This window comes from Rhincodon typus, unplaced genomic scaffold, assembly GCF_021869965.1.
Source record: "Rhincodon typus isolate 14 unplaced genomic scaffold, sRhiTyp1.1 hic_rhity00002332, whole genome shotgun sequence".
NCBI lineage: Eukaryota > Metazoa > Chordata > Chondrichthyes > Orectolobiformes > Rhincodontidae > Rhincodon > Rhincodon typus.
The window spans coordinates 1,936-25,000 of NW_025967970.1; the positions used below are offsets into that span (position 1 = coordinate 1,936).

Here is a 23,065-nt window from a genome sequence, read left to right on the forward strand (position 1 = left end):
CTTTAGGTCCTTCCTGGCTAACTTGTAACTCTCAAGCGCCCTCACTGAGCCTTCACGCCTCATCTCTACATAAGCCTCCTTCTTCCTCTTGACAAGAGATTCAACTTCTTTAGTAAACCACGGTTCCCTCGCTCGACCACTTCCTCCCTGCCTGACAGGTACGTACTTCTCAAGGACACGCAGTAGCTGTTCCTTGAACAAGCTCCACATTTCAATTGTGCCCAGCCCCTGCAGTTTCCTCCTCCATCCTATGCATCCTAAATCTTGCCTCATCGCCTCATAATTGCCTTTCCCCCAGCTATAACTCTTGCCCTGCTTTATATACCGATCCCTTTCCATCGCTAAAGTAAACGTAACCGAATTGTGGTCACTATCACCAAAGTGCTCTCCTCCCTCCAAATCTAACACCTGGCCTGGTTCATTACCCAGTACCAAATCCAATGTGGCCTCGCCTCTTGTTGGCCTATCTACATACTGTGTCAGGAAACCCTCCTGCACACATTGGACAAAAACTGACCCATCTGAAGTACTCGAACTATAGCGTTTCCAGTCAATATTTGGAAAGTTTGGCAGAAAATGACCACTGCACTTAACTGTACTTTTTTATTTAACAAATTAGGTTACATGACCTGGTACGAATACACTCGTGCTTCAAAATCTGCATGATCAGCTGATTTTCTTTTTTTTTTATTGTACTATCACTAGTGTTAATTCTAACTGCTCACTTTGTTTCTTTTTGATGGCATTCAATCAGTCCTGAATCAGCAATCCAGCAAAATGCTGCAAGGTACTATTGACTCTTGAATTGTTGGATGGCACATAATGCTGGGCAATGTACTATTCAGAGTTTGGGACAGGATAATTGCAGCGAGAAAGCATCAATATTAGAAGCGGATACTGAAAGGAGCCACTGAGCAGTTAATCGATCATCTGGTTAATGTGCTGGTGAGCACTAAACAACTGTCACTTTATCAGTTGCCTACACTGCTGTTAGCTATGTGTTGATTTGTATTACTGAATTAGTCAGTGTAACCTGGCAGGTTGAAATATTTTTTGATTGAGTTGCATCCTTAAATTTTCAAGTTCCTTTCTTCAGTCTTGAGTGGCATTTCTTTGCCTTCCACAGTTACCCAGAAAAGATTTATGCTGATCGACATCGAGCTTACTGCTATGTTCCAGCAGGTATCGCTGCAGTGCTGAAACGTCGTCCTGATCTTTTGGCACCTGCCATCCAAGCTTTCTATCTTCGCGATCCTATTGACCTATGTGCTTGCCGCCCGTTTAAGCTCTTTCTCCCTGAGACTCGTGTGATGACTCTGGTAAGAGTCTTTTAATGTATCAGAAAATGTCACACCATTAGATTGAAGAAAAAGCAGGTAACTAACAATGATGTGTGGCAGGTCAGAATGTTACAAACAGCAGAGAATGACCAACTGGTTAATGAGGAAGAATAAATTAGAATATGATAGGAACTGTCTGCTTCAAAAAGCAGTGGAGGTGAGATGTTTAAATATTTTTAAGGCAGAAGAATCGAAGTTATTGGGGTAAATGGCAATGAGGACTTCAAAATGCAAACAGATTGGCCATTGTCTTATTGATTGCAGAGCAGGCTGGAGGGGCCAAATGGTCTATTCTCATTTCAGAAATTTGTATTTGAGTCATGGATGTAAGCAGATGCAGTCAGTTAAGGAAAGAAGAAAGATATGCATTTATGTAGCATTTCTGATGACCACCAAATGTTCCAAAATACTTTACAGCCAGTGAAGTTTGGACTCTGTTGTACTGAAGAACATGTAACGTAGGGTTATCAATTATATCTCTCATCTCTTGTACTACTTAGGCCTAGGAAGCAATTATCAATTCGTTAAAAGCACCACGAAGAGAAAGCATAAACAATGTGTATTTCTGAATGTATTACCCAAAGGAGAATTGGGTGTCAAAATGTCCTCTTGCATTTCATTGTAGGTGACATTTACAAAATGCTTGTACGCCCAATTACAGCAACAGCGGTTCACACCGGATAGACGGAGTGGTTATACACTGCCAGCACAGTCCGACCAGCATTTCAAAGCACATGCATTAGGCACAAAGCTGGTAGGTAATGTGGAATATTGGTGTTTAAGGAATCCAAGCTGCATCTGCTATATAAAAACAATTACAGTTTGACTGGCTTGCTATGGTGAGCAATCTGGTTAGAAGCTGGTCAGAACAGACCTTGAATACTGTGACCAGTTGTAATCACTGAGGCACTTGTAATCACTTCAGACTTTGAACAGGTTCGGAGAAGAGCACAAGCGTTACAAGGAAAATCTGGAGAAACCTTTATCTTTTAAATTTGGTAAGAAGCATCTGAGAGATTTCCTGACTAATCAGTTAGAAATATTATCTTAACAATAGTATTTGAGTTCAAGCTACCGAAAGGCAGATTTTGAACTGATACTAGGAAATGTTCCTTCACGACAAGTGATCAGCACTTGAACAGGTGAGAATAGCGGTGGCAAAACCCTGAACTACTTTTTAAGTAATGAATCAGTGGAGTAATGGCATTAATGTGCTGCTCAATGGATGGAATTGGATTAATATTTGAAAATAAATAACACAACAAGATACAGGGAAATGGGGCTAAAGGAGAGACCTAGTTTTAAAGAGCTAGCACCAGCACAAATCTAAATCGCAGTCATATGAATTCTTTAGGGAAACATCTATGATTCATTGATAGATAAATTGAAAGTGAATTTTTTGATTATCAGTCCATAAAATATTTTCTTTATTCCTTAGTTTACTTTTTTCCTCAACCATCATATCCATTCTATACTCCTTAGTTTCCCATTATTTCTTTTTGTCTTTTTAAGAACTTTAAGATATTTAAGAGCTTCCCAATTTTACGGGGTTTATGCTTCATTTTAGATTATACCATCAATGTGAGCTTGGATTAAAGCAACATGCCAGAGCATACTCATTCACAAGCCTTCTGTTAATATCAGCAATCAATTCAAAATAAATAACTTAAACATACTGTTGCTAATGTTATTTAAATTTTTAATCAGCTGCCCTTCTTCTCCTGCTGTTTGGTTAATTAGTGCTCCAGCATTATCTATGCTTGAAGTACTAAAGTCTGTGGGATGGCGGAGAAAATGATTGAGATCTGCTACATGTAGAGAGCCAAAATCTCTTCCTGCCCGACTCTCACTGTGTTTTACGCAATGCTTTATTTTTCCTTTATGCCATATGTTTTGTGAATACTGATACTGCTAAACCCATTTTTAATGTTTACACTGCAACTCATTCTCTATCTTTAATTTTCTAGGCCCATGGCTTTGAGATCCTATGTTCCAAATGTTCGCAGCGCTCTCCTAGCTCCAAGACACAAAGCAATATTTCCAGTGACCCACTCTGGGAAGGCTTTATAAGCAGTCTAAAGAAGAACGACTATTTCAGGGTAAGGCCGAGATTTGTTTTCAGTCTCTGGCATTTGTTCAATAATGACATTGCTGGAGTGTTACATATGAACCTGTTGGATTCAGTTGCAATTAATGTTTGTCAGTAGAGTTTTAATTTCACTTCCCAGGTTTTAAGGATTTATGAATCTCTCCCACTATTGAGCTTGTATCTAAATTTTTTTTATTGCTAGCTGGTATCCACTTCTTTTCCTCTGTTAAAGAAACAGGTAGATGAGCAAACTGTGTTGTGCAGGAATAGTATTTGCGCTCAGTGTATGAAATACATGACGAGCTGATAGGTTTCAGGTGATTAATGAAGTTTAAGGACAAATACCTTAAATTTTCAGCAGGGGGCAACACCTTACATTGCATGGTGAGCCTGGTGGAAATTTTCTGAAGAGGTAGTTAATTTTGACTTTAAACAAGGGTGTATGAAGTTATCATGCTATCTGACCACTTCTGTCATCAGGTATTATTACCAATATGGTGTACAACCTACACTTGTCAATTTAAATGCACTCAAACCCAGTGAAGTTAGCTCAGTCAGATTATATGGGATCCAGTGAAAGCTAGCCAATTGGATATAAAATTGGCTGGACGGTTGGAGACAGGGTGGTGGTAGAGGGTTGTTGCTCATATTGGAGGCCTGTGACCAGCGGTACGGCCATAAGGATTGGTGCTTGGTCCGCTGTTGTTTGTTATTTATATAAATGATTTGGATGAGAAGAAATGAGGCATGGTTAGTAAGTTTGCGGATGACACCAAAATTGGTGATATCGTGAATAGTGAAGAAGATTATCTAAGAGTGCGTGGGATCTTGATCAACTGGGCCAGTGGGCTGAGGAATGGCATATGCAGTTTAATTCAAATAAATGCAAAGTGTTGCATTTTGGTAAGACAAATCAGGGCAGGACTTAAACAGATAATGGTAGGGCCCTGGGTTTGTTGTCAAACAGGTCTAGGTGTCGGGGTACGTAGTTCCTTGAAAGTGGCATCACAAGTAGACACAGTGGCGAGGAAGGCATTTGGCATGCTTGCCTTGATCTGTCAGAGCATTGACTACAGGCATTAGGATGTCATGTTATGGGTGTACAAGACCCTGGTGAGGCCATGTTTGGAGTACTCCATGCAATTCTGGTTGCCGTGCTGTAGGAAGGACGTTATTAAACTGGAAAAGATGCGAAAAAGATTGACGAGGATATTACCAGGACTGGAAGTTTTGAGTTATAAGGAGAGGCTGGATAGGCTGGGACTCTTTTCCCTGGAGCTTGGGAGGCTGAGGAGTGATTTTATAGAGGCTTATAAAATCATGAGGGGCATGGATAAGATGAGTAGTGGTCTTATCCTCAGGGTAGGGCAGTCCAAAATTGGAGGGCGTAGGTTTAAGGTGAGAGGAGCAACTTTTTCACATAGAGGGTGCTACGTATATGGAACGAGCTACCAGAGGAAATGGTAGAGGTGGGTACAATTGCAGCATTTAAAAGATACTTGGACAGGTACGTGGATAAGGAAAGTTTAGAGGGACATGGACCAAACGCAGGCAAATAGGACTAGTTCAGTTTTGGAAACTTGCTCAGCACGGATGAGTCAGACCAAAGGGCCTGCTTCTGTGCTGTATGTCTCTATGACTCTATAACAGAATGAAGTGTCTTTGACCCAACATCACCATAATGCCTAAAAAGCAGCATAATCGGCTAAACAGAACTTGGGAACATTCTGAGACTGTGAAAGGTATTATATGTGTGCTAGTCTTTCTTTTGTTATAACTATATTTAAACGTTGTACCATTCTCTCAGAAGAGTAGCTGCATATTTAATTGCATAATTTGTTTGGATTCTGGGTGAACGTATAGCAATTTGTACAATATTTTTAAACTTTTTTAAAAATCGCAACAAAAGATCAAATGTCTATCCTGCGAATGATTGATTGTTTTTCCTCATTTTTTTGGTAGCAAGTGATTTATCGCACACTCTGCACATGGGGTAGTAGGATAAATGCTTGAACTTTGCTCAAGTGTGAACATAGGCACATTAGTACTGGATTAAAGTACTATATCTGAAAAAGTTAAACTGACTGTGAGGGTCACGATTGAGAATTTCGCTGAGTCATATAGCACGGTCCACGCCAAACTAAACTGTTCCCTCCTGCCTGCTCCTGTCCCGTATCCCTCCAAACTTTTCCTATTCATGTACGTACCTAAGTGTCCTTTAAACATAACTGTGCTTGCATCCACCACTTAATCAAGAAGTTCATTCCACACGCGAATCAAGCTTTGTATAAAAATTTGCCCCTCATGTCTTGTTTAAATCTCTCTCCTGTCACCTTAAACATGTGCCCCCTTGTCTTGAGCACAGGTTCAGCTCCACTTTCCTACTTGCTGCAGAACTGGGCTGAGAGGTGGCAAATGGAGTTTAATGCGGAAAAGTGTGAGGTGATTCACTTTGGAAGGAGTAACAGGAATACAGAGTACTGGGCTAATGGTAAGATCCTTGGTCATGTGGATGAGCAGAAAGATCTCGGTGTCCATGTGCATAGATCACTGAAAGTTGCCACCCAGGTTGATAGCGTTGTTAAGAAGGCGTACAGTATGTTAGGTTTTATTGGTAGAGGGATTGAGTATTGGAGCCATGAGGTCATGTTGCAGCTGTACAAAACTCTGGTGCGGCCGCACTTGGAGTATTGCGTACAGTTCTGGTCCCCGCATTATAGGAAGGATGTGGAAGCATTGGAAAGGGTACAGAGGAGATTTACCAGGATGTTGCCTGGTATGGAGGGAAGGTCTTGTGAGGAAAGGCTGAGGGTCTTGAGGCTGTTTTCGTTAGAGAGAAGAAGGTTAAGAGGTGACTTGATAGAGACATACAAGATGATCAGAGGATTAGATAGGGTGGACAGTGGGAGCCTTTTTCCTCGGATGGTGATGGCTAGCACGAGGGGACATAGCTTTAAATTGAGGGGTGATAGATATAGGACAGATGTCAGAGGTAGGTTCTTTACTCAGAGAGTAGTAAGGGCGTGGAATGCCCTGCCTGCAAAAATAGTAGACTCGCCAACTTTAAGGGCATTTAAATGGTCATTGGATAAACATATGGATGATAATGGAATAGTTTAGGTTAGATGGGCTTCAGGTTGGTTTCACAGGTCGGCGCAACATCGAGGGCCGAAGGGCCTGTACTGCGCTGTTATGTTCTATGCTCCCCATCTCCCTCGATTCCCTGAGAGACCAAAGATCTGTCTAACCCCAGCATTGTATAAAATCCACCACGGGAGCTCCTTAACTCTCTGCAATTAAGAATTCCAAAGATTCACGACTAAACACCCCGTTCCCATCTCAGACCTAAATACTACAAAGGAACAAAAGTAGACCACTCGGCCCTTCAAGCCTATTTTATAAGATCATAACTAATCTGATTCTAATGTCAGCTATACATTCTTGATTACCCCCAATAATCTTTGGCAGTCAAGAATCTATCAACTTCTGTCTTCAACACATTTATAAGTTTTGCATCCACTGCCTTTTGAGGAAGGGAATTCCAAAGACTTTTAACCTTCTGAGAGTTAAAAATGAAAAAAATGACTGGCCTCTCATCCTGAGAATGTGCTCTCTCCCAACCAACAGAAACAATGCCAGACCATCAAATCTTCTGTCTCAATGCAATTGCCCTCATTCATCTAAACTCCAGAGAACAGATGCGCGCGCACACACAGTTGAACAAAAGCATACATACGCACATGTGCCAACAGATACATGTGCGTGAACAGAATGCAACCATACACAGATGAATAGACATGCATATGTACACATGTGAACAGACATGCAAGCGCACGCACACGTGAACTGAGAATGGACGCATGCAAATACACATGCAAGTACGTGTATACAGAGAACGAGCACACTCTTGAGACCACATACACATGTATGCTGGTATGTACACTACACACAGTCCTGGCATCCTCACCCTCCCTGCAACGCCTGCCATCACCCTCTGCTCCGTCCTGTTTTTGTTGCCTTTGCTGTGCCAGGACCTCTCTGCTGTCTCCTCGCCGTTTTCATCAAACATCATCCAGGTATGGCCCTCGGAAAGGCCCAAATGGACATCGCGGAGTCACAGTATCCGGCAGGTGGGCTACCACTGCAAAGGCCAGAGCTGACCGGTTTAGTACCAGCAATGAAACTTAATTTACAGAATAGCCTTCGTGCTATAGGACTCTGATTCTTACTTCATGCACCATCCTCCTTATGAAGCCTTAGAACCTGTGATCCATGAAAATCTTAGCCTCTGGACTCTACCACAAAGTAGTTGAGGCCAAAACATCGAATGTTTTCAAGAAGGATTTAGAAATAGTTCTTAGGCTGAAAGAGTTAAAAAGATATGGGGAGAAAATGGGAAGAACAGAGTACTGAGTTGAACGCTCAGCCCATGATCATATTGAATGGCAGAGCAAGCTCAAATGGCATATTCCTGCTCCTGCTTTCTATATTTCTACATATAAGCATGCATTGGATTTTAAGTCAAGTCGTCACAGATAGAAACCGAAAGAACTGCAGATGCTGTAAATCAGGAACAAAAATAAAGTTACTGGAAAAGCTCAGTAGGTCTGGCAGCATCTGTGAAGGAAAAAACAGAATTAACGTTTCAGGTCTGGTGACCCTTCCTCAGAACCTTCTAAAGAAGGGTCACCGGACCAGAAATGTTAACTGTTTTTTCCTTCACAGATGCTACCAGACCTGCTGAGCTTTTCCAGCAATTTTGTTTTTGTTCATCAGAGTTTAGAAAAATGAACTAATCTCATTGAAAAGAAGATTAGCTGGCTAACAGGAAACTGAGAGAAAGTCAGTTAGTAAAGATGTAATCAGCAGTGTGGCGCAGGGATCAGTGCTGGGACTTCAAATATTTGCAATTTATGTAAATGATTTGAATGAAGGTGCAGAAGGTACAGTTATCAGATTTGCTCATGAGGCAAAAGTAGTTGAAAGGATATAAAGAAGCTACAAAAAGATATTAATAGATTAAATGAATAGGCAATGATCTGACAAATGAAGAGTAATATGGGAAAATGTGAAATTGTCTATTTTGCAGGAAGAATGAAAAGGAATATTCTCTAAATGATTGCAGGTCTCTGTGATGCAGAGGGAGTTGCTAGTGCATTAATCACAAGGCCTGTACACATTTATAGCCAGTAATTAGGGAAATTGATAGAATGTTGTTATTATTGCTAGATGAATTGAGCACAACAGTACTGTTATACAGGCCACTGGTGAAACCACATCTGGAGTACTATGTATGTTATTGGACTCGTTTTTTAAGGAATGATATAAATGTATTGGAAGCAGTGCGGAGGCTTACCAGAATAATACCTGGAGTGGATGGGTAGTCTTATGTAGAAAGCTTGGACCAGTTCGGCTTGAATTCACTGTTATTCAAAAGAGAGAGGGAGATGATTTGGTTGAAAGGTATAAGATCCTGATGGGCTTTGACAAGGTAGAAGTGCGTGGGAGAATCTAGATTGAGGGGTTATGTTGCAAGGTAACTAATCAACCATTTATGACTGAGATGAGGTGAACTTTCCTCCGAGGGTTGAGAGATTTTGGAACTGCCTTCCTGAAAAGGTGGTGGAAGCAGAGTCCTTGAATATTTTTAAGACCGAGGTAAACAGATTCGTGTTAAGCAAGGGGTTGAAAGGTTATCGGGAGTAGGTAGGGATGTGGATTTGAGATTCTAGTCAGATCAGTTATGAACTTATTAAATGGTGGAGTAAGCTCAAGGGGCTGAATGGACTGTCCATGCTCCTTATTTTTGTGTTCCAGAGTTATAGGTTATAGACTCAGGATAAGAGGCCTTCCACATAGGACTGTACTGAGGTGAGATTTCCTCACTGATGCTGAGATTGAAATTTTTAGAGATGATGGGAGTAGGTTGAAAAAAGAAAAGTTTGTGTAGAAGATCAGCAGTGGTTTTAATGAGTGATGTAGCATGCTCAAGACCTCCTTTTAGACCTGAATTCTTGTTTCTTATTGTTTGTCAAGTCCTCAAAAAGTCCTCATCTGCAAGCTGCCTTTTGGTGACACCATCTGTTTCACAGAGAAGGTCACTGGAGATCATCAGCTTCCTTGTATATGCTAACAGTGCTCCAGCTCTGTTTCTTCACTGTCTCTTGTCTTCATTGTCCCTGTATCATTGAACTGATTGTCTGATCAACAATAATTTCTCTCAGTTTAGCATTGCTAATACCAAAGTTATGATCTTTTCTCCGTTCTCTGTAATATAATTTCCTGTCCGCTAATTCAGTTCTTCTCCTTGGCCGCTATCTAAACTGAGCCAGTCTGTTCACAACCTCAAAGTTGTGCACTGTGCTGAGTAGGTTTTCTGTGTCTATGTCCTGTCCATCACATAGAACATCTGCGTATATCTCCCTTATATCACGCATCTCTACACTTACTTCAAAAACATATCCATTGTTTTTGCTATCACCAGGCTTGAATATACCTGTGCGTTCCTGATCAGACTCCCATCCTACATCATTCATAAACTTCCCATGCCCATTACCCCATCCCTGCTGGCCCTCATTGGCCCCTTGCCCCTAATGCTTCAAATTTTAAATTCTTTGCATTTAAGTTTGTTCAAGTAAGAGATGGGGTAATATATATACATATGTTTGTACATTCCCACTCAGCCTCCAATTTCCATTTTCTTTGCCTCCTGTTCCTCAAACAATCCCCCTCTTCTTATCCCACCATTGGTGGTGGTGAAGTCTGTAATCCCATCCATCTCTCTCTCGCGCGCGCTCTCACTAAGGTGACTGACAGACGAGCCAAAGATGATAAAAGGAAAAAAATATTTATGAAGTGAGTGATTAGGACCTGGGATGCACTCTGTTCGTGGTTGGGGGCAGATTTATTCAAAAGAAAATTTGTTCATTATTTGAGGTGCAAAATATCTACAGGGTTATGGCTAAAAGGCAGGGGAGTCGGAATCAGTTGCCCTTGAAAATGATAGACGTGGGCATAATTGACCAGATGTTCTGTTCTGTAACTATTCTGTTGTCCTCTCCCATCTTAAAATCCACCTTTACAACCAAGCCTTTGGTCTCTGACCAAATACACTTTCCTTTAGCTTTGTTTGTTTCTTCATTAAACCTCTGTGAAGCACGCAGCATTGTTAATGCAGGGGCATTTTTCCTATGTCAATTCTGTAGACCTCGGAATATATTTTGTCATCCAACTGCACAAGAGCATTTAAGTAATAGTGTAAAGCAGATATTGTATTTTTCACTGCTTTGCTGTTGCTCTTTCAATTCTTACCAGCAGATGACAGCAGTGAATTACATAAATGTTCAGGTGCTATTTCATGATCTGTATTAGAAGTTATGTATTAGAACCTTTCGTATTAAATTGTTTGCAGTACTGAAATATAGGTTTGGCCTTCTGCAGATCTTGGTAAACATAAATAATAACACTCGTATAACGTTTATAATAGACAGAAATTGTCCGAGATATTCTTAAAGGAGAAATAAAAAGTGAGTATTAGCGGGAGTGTTAGAGATGACTGAAAGCGTGGTTGAACAAGTAGGTTTTGAAGAAATGTTTAAAGGCAATGGGAAAGGGGAGCAAAGGGAAAGTATTGTATTGAGCAAGGTTGCAGTGACTGAAGGATTTGCTGCCATTTGGCACTACTGAGGGTTGCTGGATTCAAAGGAGATCAAGGCCGTGGATAGAAAGCTGAAAGAGTTCAACTGGAACAAGCCCATGCAGAGATGTGTGAATGACAAAATATTGAATTGACCTACCCAATCTACAGTCTTTATGCTAAAGCTTTATTTCTGTCATCAACAAATGACACACAGTTATTCTGTAATTAATGTGGTGGATATTTGTTGGGTATGAATATCAAGCTATGTGAGGAAACTTTGGTCTGGTAGAGATCGCCCATGATCTAAGTGAATACCTGGACGTACTTGAGGGGCTGAATGGTCTAACCCATTATGTTCCTTCCATCAGAAGTTTCCGAACGTGCATTCTCCTTGAATCTGCAAGAAATTTGACTGGTTCATCTCCCCCAGCAACCTCCATTATTCTTTCACTACAGCATCTTAGAAAGTTTTTGTTCAAGAAAAGGTATTTAATATGTTAGCATTATAAAGCACAGTTAAAGCCCACATGTAACCTTCAAGATTTTCTGCTGAGAAAGGTTGGCCAGGTAAATACAACTGAGTGACTTTTTTCAGCCAAAAGTACAAAAACTAGCAGAACACATTCTATTGCCCCAGCTGGGCAGCAGCATTGAATCGAAAAGGCAGCAAATCGATAAAGCCAGGTAGTGCATTCACGTTAAATAGGCAAGTTTTATACACCAAACAGGTTATGTGTTTGTGTCTGACAGGGAGAACTGGAGGGTTCTGCACGCTACAAAGACTTACTCCAAATGGCGGAGATTTACTTCCAACATTCTGTTTCCAGGCCCACAAGGTAAAGTGCAAGATAGTGTGTTCTGTGTGCTTACATTAACAAAATGAACTTAATCTGCTAACTCAATGCTGCAAACCAGGGACAAGAATAGAAATTGCTGGAAAAGCTTAGCAAGTCTAGCAGCATCTGTGGAAAGAAATCAAAGTTAACGTTTCCTCAAAAGGATCACTTCTTACTCCAAACCAGGTAACTCTTTCAGTGTAGGTGGTTACGATACAAAGAATGATTCAAGTTGACAGTATTAGACAGGACCTTTCAAAAGTTGATTGGGAGAGGCTATTTGCAGGTAAAGGGACAGTTGGGAAGTGGAAAGCCTTTTAAAATGAGGTAATGAGTTCAGAGACATTATGTTCCTGTTAATGTGAAGGGCAAGGCTGGTAGGTGTAGGGAATGCTGGATGACTAGAGAAATTGAGGCTCTGGTCAAGAAAAAAGAAGGAGACATATGTCAGGTATAGACAGCTGGCGTTGAGTCAATCCCTAGGGAGTATAACGGCAATAAGCGTATAGTCATAGGGAATCAGGAGCTTTGGAAAATAGAGTTAGAGAATCGGTAGAGATTCTGTAAGTACATTAAGAGCAAAAGAGAAACTAGGGAGAGAATAGAACCCCCTAAAGGTCAATGTGGCCGTCTGTGTGGAACCACAAGAGATGGGTGAGATACTAAACGGCTATTTCACGTTAGTATTTGCTGTGGAGAAGGACATGGAAGCTAGGGAACTTGGGGAAATAAATAGTGATGTCTTGAAAAGAGTTCTGCCAGAGGAAATGGTGGAGCCTGGTACAATTACAACATTTAAAAGGCATTAGGAAGGGTTTAGAGGGATATGAGCCAAATGCTGGCAAATGGAACTAGGTCAGATTGGGACGTCTGGTTGGCACACATGGGTTGAAACAAAGGGTCCGTTTCCGTCCTGTATGACACTGTGACTCTAGCAGCTTACTGCCTATTCAGGAATAAGCTTCATTGTTTATATTAATTGCTTCTTGCCCATTTGGAGTGTAGTTTCTGAGCAGCTGTGTTTCCACACAATTGTTTTACTGCCGTTGCTTATGGCTCGCTACCTGGTGACATCAGCTTCCTCCACAGTCACCATGAAGGCAAACATTTGAATTAAAGACTTGCTGTGTTCTGGGGCAGTTGGGTCACTTGAGCTTCTTTGACATGGGACAAAAAATTTCTGACTCTGTTGAAATTATAGGCAGAGCCATCTCGTTGGACCTCCCTGCATTTTGATGATTCCACCAACCATGGCACCTTTGCTACTCCTTCACACTGCCGGTCTTTTACTGATGCTCAAAGTGCCATCTAATGCAAACAGACAATACTTGCGCAAGTCAAAATTGCTGACTTGGAGCTGTAGTTTAAGTAAACTGCTATGATTAATTACTATATTAAATATCTGTAAGAAGGATTAAATTTGCAGAATTATGAACTGCATGTTTCGTTTGCTGTCAGTATGTTTGCTGGCAAATCTCACCCAGCTGCATTAACTGCAGAAGAGTCCTGAGGGAATAAAACATTAATTAAAAACTGCCATATATATCAATACAGCAACATTTGTTTAGCACTCTGCACATAATTAAAATAACTTCTGAGGCTTCGCAGTGCTGTAAAGTGACCAAGCAGAAAATTGTGGTTGAGGAAATGTTAGCAGTGATGGAAGAGTAGACCAGTGTGTTATAGAGAGCAATCCCTGAGGAGTGCTGACAGTGGAGGGGAGGGTGTGTTCAGTGTTCAGTGTTCAATTTTTGATGGAGTTGGTGGAAATGGTGGAAGATGATCCATTCCATGTGGAGATTGCTGGAGTGAAAAATGAGGACAAGGGGACACTCCCTATCATTGTTCTGGAGAGAGGGGAAGAGATGTAGGAAGAAGTGTAGGAAATGGGTTGATCATGGCTGAGGGCCTTGTCAACCAGGGTGGGGTTGGGGGTTTGGGGAAATTCCAATGGAGAATGGAGAACATCAGGCACTGTGGGTATGGAGGCACCATTGAAATGGATGTGACGTTGATGGAGAATCTAGAAGACAGAATAGAATCCTCGCATGAAGCAAGCTTTCAGGAAATTTAGTCAAGATAAGTCAGTTGGCAGATATTCGTGGCCAACCTATTGGCAGAAATGGAAACCAAGAAGTAAAGGCGAGGTAGGGAATAGTCAGAGGTGGGCCAGGCAAAGGTGAGAGAAAAATGAAAATTGGAAGCAAAATTGGTCAGCTTTATCATTTTCCTGCGAGAGCAGGGAACTGATGATATCGTCGATGCACCAAAGAAACAGTCATGGGAATGGGCTCAAGTAGTACTGGAACAAGGAATGTTTTACATAGTCCACAAAGAGATGGACATAACTGAGACCCTTGTGGGCACCAGTTGCCACAGCTTTGATTTAGAGAAAGTGAGATGAATTAAAGGAGCAGTTGTTCAAAGTGAGAATGAGCTCATTTCACGAAGGAGGGTGGTGTTGGCGAAGGAAACTGTTCAGGTCTCCCTTCAAGAAAGAAGCAGAGTGTCTTCAGCCCATCCCGATAGGGGACAGACCTGTAAAACGATTGCACGTCCGTGGTGATGAGGTGGCTGAGGCCAATAAATTGGAAATTGTGGAACTCATGTAAAGTGTCGGAAGAATCATGAATATAAGTAAGAAGAGACTGAACAAGGGGAGAAAGAATAGAATTGAGATAGGAAGAAATGAGTTTGGTGGGGCAGGAGCAGGCTGAAACAATGGGTCTGCCAGGGCAGTCCTATTTGTGGATTTTGGTATGTAGGGTTAGAGGAGTGTGAGGTGGGAAGCTGTGGACGGGAGATCACCAGAGGACATAAGATCAGTGACATTCTTGGAAACAACAGCTTGATGTTCAACACTAAGGTTATAGTCTGGGAAAGATAGGTGTCTGTGAGTTGGCTCTCAGCCTCTGCAAGGTAGATGTGGTTGTTGTCTGGCATGCCAACATCACCCTTATCAGCAGGTTTGACAACAAAGGCAGAGTTAGACTGGAGAGAAGAGAGTTCAGCAAGTTCAGACAGAGACAGGTTAGAGTGGGTGAAGTGAGTAGAGAAATAAAGACGGTCAATGTGATGAGTCTTGATGAAGCGATCAAGTGCAAGAGGACAGATGGAGGGAGTGGATGCTTTATTTTTCTCTCCACAGATGCTGCCAGACCTGGTGAGGTTTTCCAGCGATTTCTGTATTTGTTTATGATTTAAAGCAGTTCTTTTGGTTTTTATTTTGGAGTTAAAGTACTAATGATAGAACATTTCTAACTTTTGTGCACTTTAACTGGCACCTATCTAATGTATTAATTGCTTCTAAATAATTGGCTGTATTTTTCTTTTAAAGTCACACTCGCTCTTTCTGGTCTCCTCAGTTTACCTGCCTTAAGCCCAGGGGAACAGATCCTGCAGCTTTTGCAATCTCTGTCCTACAGTGTGGAAGAACTACAGAAGGAAGGGGACAACCTCCCTCCAGACGATGGTGAGTATTGTTGATTAACGGTGCCTAAGAAGCTCATAGTACAGACCACAGACTGAATCTACAATCTAAGCTTAACGAATTGCACAGGATTACAGTCAAACAACAAGTTCAGGAGTTAAGACACAAGGTCAACGTTCAAGCCCCAGTATTACTGATTCAGTCACAAGACTGATCCTCAGATCTGAGTTATGAGAAAGGGTTAGACAAACCTGAAGGGGGCTTAATAGAGGTGTACAAAATAATAATAATCAAATAAAAGGCAAATCTAAAACATTTGGTTCAAATTACACAGCTGTTAGGACAAGCACGTCGGTTCTAAACTACTAAGACTGTTGTCAGGAGATTATTTCCACAGATTGATCAACGTGTGGTATTGGCTAGGGATATTTTAGTGAAGGCAGAAACCCTGGAATAATTTTTTTTAAAAGCTGTAAGTTATGATAGGGGATAACTCTGGATAGGTTAGAATGGGCAAAGGGGCCTTTTCTCAACTGTATACATTACTGTACATTCTTTGATCAGATCTAGTAAGGCAAGATATTGGAGAATGAAATAAAAAGTTCACAGCAGTGGTGCTGTTAATTAAGGAATCCGGTCTGGTACAAAAGGAAAATATTGTAGATGCTGTAAACTTGAAATGAGTCAGTTTGTCCCACCAAAGACCTGACGACTTCACACACTTACCCCATTTCAACCTGCTCAGTTCTTCTGTTAACATGTTTAGGATATAAATGCTAGCAAAGTACCTACTGCCAAGGGATTTGATATTGTTTCACTGTGATTTTTTTTACCTTTCCTGATATCAATGGAAGGATTTGCAGTAATGTTCCATGGAAGCACTTCCTGTCTGGGGGTGCTCACTCATATCTGTTGTCTCACCTTTTTGATTTCTTTGCCTACCTAGATGATAGCTGGTTGGATATTTCACCTGAGGAGCTGGATCAGATGCTGGAGGAGGCTTCTGGAAGGAAACTGTTGAATTCTGCCAGACAGGAGGAGGGACTGGATTACGATCTCAGTGACGTCACAAAGAATATGAAGGCATTTGTCTCAAAAGTGTCCTCTCATGAAGGTGCAGAGATACCACGGTATGGGACATAAGAATTATTTGTTTATACTTTTTTTAAAAACTCAGCATGGATTACAGTAAACCTTAATATGGATGCATGTTGACCACGTAACATGCATGAGAATCAAGTTTCTAGAATTGACCCAGGGTAACCATGTAACAGCATCGACCAGTCAGACCATTCAGGAAGATTTGAAGTAAATGTTTAGCTCCTATGACGTTTCTTCTTTCAGACTGCATTTTCTCACTCTCCCCGAAAAAGCTAACCCTCTGATCTAGCAATGTGTCTATTCAGCGGACATTTCTCAATTCCAGATGTCCTTACCCACACCCTTTGCCGAGCACAGCTTTGTTTGTGCTCTTGAGTATGCATTGATTTCTCCCCATTCCAAATCCTCCCTCTGAGGCCCTCTCCAAGTACTCGGCTTCCATTTCTTTATCCCTTCCAGGTAAAATCTTGGTCCTCCAGGTTTGATACCACAACTTGCCCCAAGTTCTGTTAAATGTACTGTTTACCTATGAACTCAAAGTATTCTATAAAAATAAGAACATAACAAATAAATGTAACATGGATCCTGAATTACATCTGTGTGATTTTGTACAACTATCTCTACACTCTAATTCTAATTTCTCAAAAGACACACTTCACCTCACTCTTCATATACAAAGTGTCAGGCAATCAACCAGTAAATACTGAAATGTTACATGTCCACTGAGTAAAAGCTTCAGATGTCCAATCTTACTGAATTATAACTGAGTTTGTTGTAATGTTTATCGAAAGTGATTACTAAATCAAGATTATAACTGAAGTCCATTGATAATGCATTATAAAAGTGTTGCTATTGTGATTCCCTGTTTGTGATGAAGCTACACCATAATTTAAATTTTCTCAATCTCTCTATCAGGTCTTCTGCTACTAGCCAAGTTGAATTTGATGTGAACTCCTTCACAGGTGCTTTGGAAAGGATCCTAGGTAGGAATCTGCCCTGTACAATATGGGGAGCATCATCTTCATGTGAGACATTTGAGGCTACATCTGCCTATTCAAGTGGATTCATGTCTGAAATAAGAGACAGGTTAATCAAAACGGAATATTAACCTATCCTTTCACATACTGAAAGACCTCACTATTTCTCCTCTTTTATATAGTCTTCCTTCCCAGCTGAGGTCCTCGTGCTGCTTTGTCAGCCACGTTGTCAGTGGAGACATTTGTCTTTCAGTTCACTCGCCTCTGAATCACAACATACCATGTTCAAATCCCACTCCAGGACTTGAGGGCAAATGTCAAGACTGAAATTTCAGTGCACTGAGTGCTGCTCTGTCAGAGATGCTGTCTTTTCAATGAGATGTTACACTGTCTGCACATTCGTGTGGGTGTGTGTTCTTTAGGTTAAAACAACCCCATGGCATAATTTTGAAGGAGGGTAGGATGCCGTGGCCACTTTTTATCCCTCAAATCACAAGGTCAAGTTATGTGGTCGCTATCACTTTGCTGTTTTGATGGCGGGGGGAGGGAAGCATTTCAGTGTGCTATTGGCTGCTGCATTTCCTACACCACAATGGTGAGTGTGCTTTCAAAAATGATGTTCTTTCTGTGTGAAGCATGTTGAGATATACAATGGTTATGAAAAATGCCACATTAATACACATGTTGTTTTATTGGACTGTTCTCTGGTCTTGACTACAGGGGTAGAATCAGATGAGCTCGATTCAGATGATCTTGATGAGGAAGAAGATTATGATTTATTGGACAGTGACACAGAATCTGACACAAAGGAGGGTAAATCAGAGGAGGATATGTCGGCCACAGAGACTCTTGAGAACATCCGAGACTACATGAAGCAAATGGATCAGGAGCTGGCAGGAACCCAAATTGGCAAAAGCTTTACTAAAATCACTGACAAGGTATCTTGGCTGCAAAGAGGCCAATCCATTCATAGTTGACTTTTTGCAAAGGGAGAACAAGGTTCTTTCAGCCTGCCACCAACACTAGGCCAGTGCTATCTTAGCTCACTGTCATTTTAACAGTCTTAGCAGCCCTGGTGACTGATTTTCCAGGCATCAAGTAGGTCCGTTCTTGACTACCCCTTTTCTTGTCGCAAAGGGTAAATTGAATCTCAAGCTGTACAGGTCAGTAGATCTTTACAATTCCATTTATCCCGTGCGCTTCTTGAAAACCCGTGGCATCCTTATTCCCCACACCATTGCTCCATTATTAGCCAATTCTCCAGAACTTTTGTCACCACCACCAACCCTGTCCCCATCTCCCCACCACAAGCCTTCTGACTTGTCACTTCAATCAACTTTCAAAATCTTCCTGAGTTTGTATCAACTTTTCTTATAGCCAGCATTTCAATACCCCTCTCCCTTTCCTTTTTCTCTTCAACTGATCGGTGACTTTCCCCACTAATGTACTGCAAGGTATCTTGGCCAGTGAGAGGAATGTATTAAAATATAGTATTAAGTACACAGTTTTGCCAATAGTACTATGAACTATCTGTTTGTGAGCTTAGGTCAATTTCTGGGACACCAGAGTGCTCCACTCAGTTACCTTGCAATTACCAGCCAGAAGGATGAACTCCTTTGTCTCGACCATCTCAAGTTCTGTGTTTCACACCCTTTACATAACCAAATCCCCATTCTAAAGAGTAGGACCAATTCCAATTCCTGTTCATCACAAATGGTCATATTTTGTTTTTTTTTACTCCAACCCACATGTGGTCCAACCTCACCTTAGCTGATACTCAATGCATGGAGTTAATGGCATCATGTCCAAAATAGAGGTCATTGACTCTGTCACCACTAAATTCTTCTTAAACCTGGCTCACTATAATCTTTTCCTGATTGGGCCCTTGTTCCTCCCATTTAGTCTTTTTACCACCTCCATCTCTTCCAAGAACACCTCCACTTGCTTGCTGCTGGTAACTGCAGAATAATTCTGGCATCACTCTAGATAGTCCCTCTTGAGAGACCTTTGAATTTAATATTGTGAGCTGTTAACCCCCGATACTGATAAACATCCGAGGCAACATCTAGGATTTATTGAATTGACTCCATTTTTTTTTACCTAAATGGAGAGTGAATGCATAAACCCTAACAGCACAGACGTGCACAGAATTCTCTTCTGGCCAGGATGATTCTAATTGGAATCCTATAGTAACAGATTTATTGTAACAGATACTGTAGCTGCAAGCTCAGTACAAATACACCATTAAATACAAATCTTGTGTTGTCTCACGCCGATGTATCTATCGTTGACACTTAGTGCAGCTTTCTACTTGATCACCTTGCAGGGTGGCTCGGACGGACTCGACGTATCTGAAGAAGCAGAGGGTGAATCGGGTGAAGAGGATTTGAAGGTTCTGCCTGTCGATGTGGACTTGAATCTGGTGGAGAACCTATTGGAGTCATACAGCTCACAAGCTGGCTTAGCTGGACCTGCCTCTAACATCTTGCAGAGTATGGGGATCCGACTACCAGATAACCAGGACAAGTGAAAGCCTCTGTGGTACCACTGCAATGATGCCACTTTGGACTCTGCTTTCTGATTCTTTATTGCTGCTACAGTACTACTGTTTCATAATGACTGGCAGTCAATAACCTTTTAAGGCTGACTGTGGCTGTAGATAACAATCAGGATTCACCAGTGAACTAGAAACCTCAAATTCTTTGAAAGGAAATTATGGACTAATGCTGCAATCTATGAGAGAATGCATCTCTTCATATTTCTTAAAGTTTTGTAGAAACTATTTTTGTATTTGTAAATAAATGCAATATCCGAACTTTTCAAATGATGACATGAAGAACAGAGCCATTTTATAAAATTTTCCAACACCCCACAGTAATTCAGGAAAAAATGACTTGCTGTAGAAGTCATCAATGCGTAAGTTGATTTGACCAGGAATTTGAGTGCTGCAGTAGCCCTAAATAGCAATGAGGTAAATAGGTGACCAATTTGCTTATCTTGGTTGAATGTAGATTTGGATTAAACTGAACAGAGTTTGAATATACCATCTCCTTGCGCTCGCTATCTGAACATTACACTGAGATTCAGACTTCAATTTGAAGATGATATTTACACTACAGTCAGGTATTGGCAGTCAGTTTGCTGGATAAACAAAGTGCTGGAGAAACTCAACAGGTCTGGCAACATCTGTGCAGAGAGAAACAGTTAACAATTTGAGTCTCGTGTATTGGACTCCATGCTAACTGTTTCTGCTGCCACAGATGCTGCCAAACCTACTGTGTCTTACCTACTGGATGCTGGAGACTTGAAATAAAAACAGTATTTTGGGTGGCATGATGGCACAATGGTTAGCACTGCTGCCTCACAGCACAAGGGACCCAGGTTCAACTCCAGCCTTGGGTGGCTATCTGTGTGGAATTTACATGCTCTCCCCATGTCTGCGTGGATTTCTGCCACATACTCCGGCTTCCCCCCAATAGTTCAAAGATGTACAGGCTAAGTGGTCTGACTGTGCTAAATTGTCCATAGTGTCCAGAGATGTGAATGCTAGTTGGGTTAGCCATGGGAAATGCAGGAGTATGGGGATAGAGTGGTTAGGGTGAGTCAGGGTGGGATGCTGTTTGGAGGATCAGCGCAGACTCGATGTGCTGAATGGCCTGTTTCTGTGACTCTATGATTTGTGCTTTTATATTATTACATATTGGGTCTGAGGTAAACGTATCACACGACACCTTTGCAGGGGAGTTACATTTTTAATCTCTTATTCAGCAATTTACAGTTTGTTTGTATAGTACATCTGCAACATCACAATGCTGCTGAATTATTTCCCATAATTTCTCTGCATGTGCGGGTCTTGAGGACAATGTGGTAGCAGATTACTCAGAGAAAAAGGATTAAGGTACAAAAACAAAAAAGCTCAACAGGTCTGGCAGCATCTTCTAAAGAAAGATCACTGGACTGAAACATTGACTCTGCTTTCTCTCCACAGATGCTGCTGGATCTGCTGAGTTTTTTACAGCAATCCTTGTTTTTATTTCTGATTTCCAGCATTCCCAGTTCTTTTTGTTTTTTATGAAAGGAGTTAAGTGGCTGATAAACCAAGACAGTGAAATACAGCACGGAAACAGACCCTTTGGGCCAACCAGTCCATGCCGACCCTAATCCCAAACTAAACTAGTCCCACCTGCCTGCCCCGGCCCATATCCCTCCAAATGTTTCCTATTCATGTAGCGATAGGAGTTGGAGGTAAAAATGCAAGTATTTCCACAACATTTGAATTTATTTAAAAGCAAATAACATTTTCAACAATCGCCCTTTGCAACATTAAATGACAAAAACTTGCATTTAAGGTACAAAGGCTGAGTTCAGTACAGCTGTAAAGATATTTACTTTATTAACTTTGTCCCTTTTCAAACTAACCTTTCTGGACTGAAGGGAAGATGCCACTGTTTTCAAGCACAAAGCTAAAATGGTGGGAGTTAATTTGGAAGATGTTTTTCTCTGATGGTTTATTTTTAATCCTATTCCTATTAATTAAGACATACTGACCCAGAATGTCACAGGTTCAGGCTGATTTAGTGCAAGTTTTGCGATCAGTCTTTGTACGTTTTAAGGAAAAATCTCCTGGAAAATTTGCAAATGCAAACATCAAGTGTCAATGGCATATTGTGTCCAAGGTATTCAGTTAACCGTGGCTCAGTGGCTAGCACTTGCCCCATCTGAAACAGAGGGTTATGTTCAAGTCCCACTCCAGAAACCTGAGGGCAAAACCTAGGGCTGTGACTTCAGTACAATGCTGGGATAGTGCTGCAACATGCAGTCTCTCAACTGAGTCATTAAACTAATCCCCATCTCTCTGGTAAACAGGCAAGATCACCTTGCACTCTTGAAGAGCATTAGGGCTGTTCTCCATGCCTTTTTGGCCAAATGTGTCCATTAATCAACATTTCACAAAGTGGAATATCTGGTCATTATCATGATTGTGGGAGTTTGTGCATAAACTTGCCTGGTTTCCTAAATACAACAAAATGTATCCCATTAGCTTGATCTTGTCAAAACTGCCATGTGAATGCAAGACTTTTAAGTCCATTTGAGCAGCTTTACACCATTCAGTAGTGAGGTTTGTACTTTGCATGGATAGTTGAACATGATACTGGAGAATTGTAGTCATGGAACCAGCAATGTATCAACATCCTTAGATAAATCAAGAGGAAAATATTCCTGTGATTTTTTTTTTTTGTGTATATATAATGAGCAATTTTCAGATTGTGTTACACATCACTTCTTTCTTTGTTCCTGTATTCGGCTCCCACGCTTCTTTGTATATATAAATACCTACTCCACTGATACTGATGAGAAGGCTGGTGAGAAGTGGGAGTGAAAAAGTCCATTCTTGTGTGGAAATGTTTCTTAGCATCAGTAGGTCTGTCTTTGCGACCTCAATAATGTTCATTGTCAAGGCTGAGCTCAGCAAGGTGCACAGAAAAACAAGAAAATTCAGCAAACACCCAAACAGCAGCACCAAGGAGAAGAAGCCCAAAAAGATCAGACTGGACCAGCTGCCCGATGAGAAGATCTGAGGAGTATCAGGATGGAGAAAGCAGTAAAGCAACAGCAGCGGACAGCTATTAATGCTACAAGTGTAGTAGACATC

The 23,065-nt window shown here is 41.2% G+C and overlaps 1 protein-coding gene across 1 annotated transcript; it reads left to right on the forward strand.

Moving 5' to 3' along the window:
- Positions 1 to 488: 488 nt before the first annotated feature.
- ecd (ecdysoneless homolog (Drosophila)) lies at positions 489 to 20,239 on the forward strand. The gene is made up of 10 exons (XM_048593103.1): positions 489 to 945; positions 1,127 to 1,319; positions 1,966 to 2,094; positions 3,308 to 3,439; positions 11,819 to 11,904; positions 15,270 to 15,376; positions 16,281 to 16,464; positions 17,351 to 17,418; positions 18,133 to 18,350; positions 19,739 to 20,239. The coding sequence occupies exons 1-10, from the start codon at positions 938 to 940 to the stop codon at positions 19,940 to 19,942; spliced, it is 1,329 nt and encodes a 442-aa protein (XP_048449060.1). The 5' UTR covers positions 489 to 937; the 3' UTR covers positions 19,943 to 20,239.
- The last annotated feature ends 2,826 nt before the right edge of the window (positions 20,240 to 23,065 follow it).